The sequence below is a fragment of the Branchiostoma belcheri genome, unplaced genomic scaffold, assembly GCF_001625305.1.
Source record: "Branchiostoma belcheri isolate BF01 breed outbred unplaced genomic scaffold, Haploidv18h27 scaffold6, whole genome shotgun sequence".
Lineage (NCBI taxonomy): Eukaryota > Metazoa > Chordata > Leptocardii > Amphioxiformes > Branchiostomatidae > Branchiostoma > Branchiostoma belcheri.
In genome coordinates, this window is record NW_017804242.1 from 7,060,332 (window position 1) to 7,064,181 (window position 3,850).

Consider the following 3,850-nt stretch of genomic DNA (forward strand, 5'->3'; position numbering starts at 1 on the left):
CGACCGGTCTCGCCGCCGCCGCCGGGAGCGGAGGGTCCCGGGCCCCGCGCAAGCGGGGCGGGGCGGTCCGCTCGACCGAACTTCGGTGGAGATTTCCGTGTTGTTTTCTGATTTTCATCATCCAATAAGATAAACTTGAAGACCGAGGTTTAAACTTGGTGCCCCTGAATCCTCAAACACTCACGAAAACCCAAGTTTTGGGCCTACCAAGGAGGCTAGTATTTCGGAGTGTATATAAAATCTATTTGTCTTTTATATACACACCGGGAGTGTATATAGCCACGGCGAACTTATAAATAGCCACGACCACAAAATTATTTTCCCGGGTTCATAATTTAGTGCGTAATAACCGTACATACCATACTGCTGAAGTCTGAAGTGTACAAAAGGTCAGTGAGACGCTCTTCTTCCTGGTTTACAGTCCAGAGATAGATTTGTAGATAGATGACTGTATCAAGATATCAATAAAAAATACTCAACCCCCTCTGTCCTGCTGTCCTGATAATCACCCCCTCTGTCCCAATACCCAACCCCCTGTCCTGCTACTCACCGTCTGTCCTGCTGTCCCGATACTCAACCCCTCTGTCTTGCTGTGTCCTGATACTCACCCCGTCCTGCTGTCCTGATACTCACCCCGTCCTGCTGTCCTGATACTCACCCCGTCCTGCTGTCCTGATACCCCGTCCTGCTGTCCTGATACCCACCCCGTCCTGCCGTCCTGATACTCACCCTCTGTCCTGCTGTCCCGATACTCAACCCCCTGTCCTGCTGTCCCGATACTCAACCCCCTGTCCTGCTGTCCCGATACCCAACCCCTCTGTCCTGCTGTCCTGCTACTCACCATCTGTCCTGCTGTCCCGATACTCAACCCCTCTGTCTTGCTGTCCTGATACCCCATCCTGCTGTCCTGATACTCACCCCGTCCTGCTGTCCTGATACTCACCCCATCCTGCTGTCCTGATACTCACCCCGTCCTGCTGTCCTGATACTCATCCTGTCCTGCTACATCCTGATACTCACCCCGTCCTGCTACATCCTGATACTCACCCCGTCCTGCTACATCCTGATACTCACCCCGTCCTGCTACATCCTGATACTCACCCCGTCCTGCTGTCCTGATAGTCACCCCGTCCTGCTACATCCTGATACTCACCCCGTCCTGCTACATCCTGATACTCACCCCGTCCTGCTACATCCTGATACTCACCCCGTCCTGCTACATCCTGATACTCACCCCGTCCTGCTGTCCTGATACTCACCCCGTCCTGCTACATCCTGATACTCACCCCCTCTGTGACTGTCCTGATACTCACCCCCTCTGTGACTGTCCTGATACTCAACCCTTCTGTCCAGATAAATCTCACCCCCCTCTGTCCTGCTGTCCTGATACCCTGTACTGGCCATATACATGTACTACCTGCAGTATTGAATCTGCCTGATTCCTTCTTTGTTTTTTTTTCAGGAAGCAGCTAAAGACCAGAGCAGGACAGAATCCAGACTGACATCTGCACACAGTCCTACTGATAATGGAGCCTGGAGGTAAGGTTTGTTTGGGCTGTTCAAATTAAAAAAAAACGTGACAGGCAGTAGTTTCTAGTTGCACTTTTTCAAGCCTAGGGCCCCATTCCCACTAGGATAGAATTGGATTGAGCCGAATTGATTTGCTTTGATCCAGCTTTGAGCTGGCATGGATTTGGACAAATTAGTGGCCAGGAATTGGGCCAAGGTGATACTGACTGTTGCCAGGACCACTACTAGTACTTATTAAGGCTAGCTCCCAGCATATAGGCTCCTGAGGGTCAACATGACCCCAAGGATTTTTATCACAGATTCCCCTCAGTTAGCCTGGGTGCCAGATCTAGACTGTTACCAGGGCCAATACACAGCTCCTTGGCTCCTGACCCCAAGGAAATTTTACTATTACTAGTATTAGCACCCTTCAGTTCGTAAACCCTGGCCCTGGCAATAGGCTGGCACCCAGGCTACATTTTTTCCGGCTTGTTTCCTTTTTCCCTTTCTTGCTCCTTGGAGAAACGTGTGTGTGAGAAATCAGGAGGATAGGTGGATGTTATTTCACATTATGACTTTATTTTTCTTGAGATCCTGACTGTTTGCTTCTTATGCATTCTAAGATACAGATCCACCCATGATCTCCGAACCGCCACTGGACCCTGAAGGGGACGCGGACAAGGAGCGACCGTTCAAGTGTCGCTTCTGTAACTACGCCGCCACACAGCGAACCCACCTCCGCTGCCACGAGCGCACGCACACCGGAGAGAAGCCGTACAAGTGCGACGTTTGCGGGTACGCGGCCGCCCAGAAGACCAACCTGAACTCGCACAAGCGCGTGCACAGCGGCGAGCGGCCGTACAAGTGTAAGATGTGCCCGTACGCCGCCATACAGCGCTCCAACCTCACCAGCCACTACCGCGCCAAACACGGCGTACAGAAGCCCACCATCTACATCGAGCACGACAGCCCTCCCAGAATGCACCTGGAGCAACAAGATGGCGACACGTTCTCAGCCATCGCCGCTGCCCACGGTATAGAACAAGTCCCGGGTTTTACCAACGCCGCGTTTTCACCATACGCCAACCACGGCGATCACTCAACCGGACCACCTATGACTAGAACTCCCAGTCTTCATGTAGGTATGAATGGTAACCACTTTGAAGTACCAGTCAGTATTAACAGCCACACAGTCAGACAATCTGAAACAGCTTCTTCCACAACTAGCTCGTCCGCGCATGGAGAAGAAATCATGGATCTGACCTGTATCAAAAAGGAGGAGGAGGCTGTCATTGTCTTAGAAGGATCGCAGACTTCCCAACTGCCAGACCACAACAAAGGCGAGGCATCTCCAGGTCAAATGTCTTCAGGAAACGTAAGAAAGAGACAAGATGATGAGAGTCCAGGTGCAAATGCTCACTCCAATGATACACAGAGGAGAATGTTTGACGGTCAAAGCAAAGACTGGAATGCCTCAAACCCTAACCACAACCAACAAAGTCACGAAACAAGTGTACAGAGAAATGAGGAAAGCAGCGCTAGCCCAAGTCACCAAGTACAAAGAAACTACTCTTACCCAGGCAGTGTTGGAAACACGTGCACAGACAATGCATGGACAGAAAATCAGCGGTTGGTACAAGAAAATTCGCATGGTGAAGCCAGTCAGCCTTCCGAAGAACATCTTTCCACAGATTCTGCAGCACCGCAGTTTCAAAGACAAGCTCCTTTGCAAAGAAACAGTCCCAGCTCGAATGCCCATAGGCATGTGTGTAGGTTCTGTGATATCTCATTTGGTGACTACTTAATGTATACTGTACATAGGGGGTTTCATACGTATGGGGACCCCATGAGGTGTAACATGTGTGGAGTGAAGTACAGAATTCCGCTGGAGTTTTTCGTTCACACGCATTCAGGGGTGCATGGGAGCACTGCTGATCAGTGATACATTCCAAATTATTGTTTCTTAACCCTAGGCCACACCAATTTAATTTCATGGTTAACGGATTCAACCGCTTCATTTTTTTCTGATTTGCAAAAAAAATTCAGAATCAACTGCAAAATGCTCATATTTTGCACTGAACAGTTGAAAACAGTCCTTTTCGTCCTAGTTGTTACAGTTATTCCATCTTTTAATGCAGTGGTATCATTAAAAGTTCAAAATTCATTGTTCAAATTTTGAACCAACCTGGTGTGTTGACTTCATGGCTCCTATCATACCATTTTGGGCCATAATAGGATGCCTAGGTCTGTTTTTATTTATTCTTTTTTTTTCGCCTGCCCGCCCATTATTTTTCTAGAAAAATCCGTTAACAAAGAAATTAAATTGGTGTGGCCTTAACAC

The 3,850-nt window shown here is 49.2% G+C and overlaps 1 protein-coding gene across 1 annotated transcript in view; it reads left to right on the top strand.

The window, feature by feature from the left end:
• The window catches only part of LOC109482323 (zinc finger protein 569-like), a 5,353-nt gene extending 1,856 nt beyond the window's left edge, over positions 1 to 3,497 (top strand). The window contains exons 2-4 of the mRNA XM_019785006.1: positions 1,463 to 1,539; positions 2,133 to 3,064; positions 3,483 to 3,497. Of these exons, the coding sequence (XP_019640565.1) occupies positions 1,527 to 1,539; positions 2,133 to 3,064; positions 3,483 to 3,497 (960 nt within the window). The 5' untranslated portion in view covers positions 1,463 to 1,526. The remainder of the gene's footprint in view (positions 1 to 1,462; positions 1,540 to 2,132; positions 3,065 to 3,482) is intronic.
• The last annotated feature ends 353 nt before the right edge of the window (positions 3,498 to 3,850 follow it).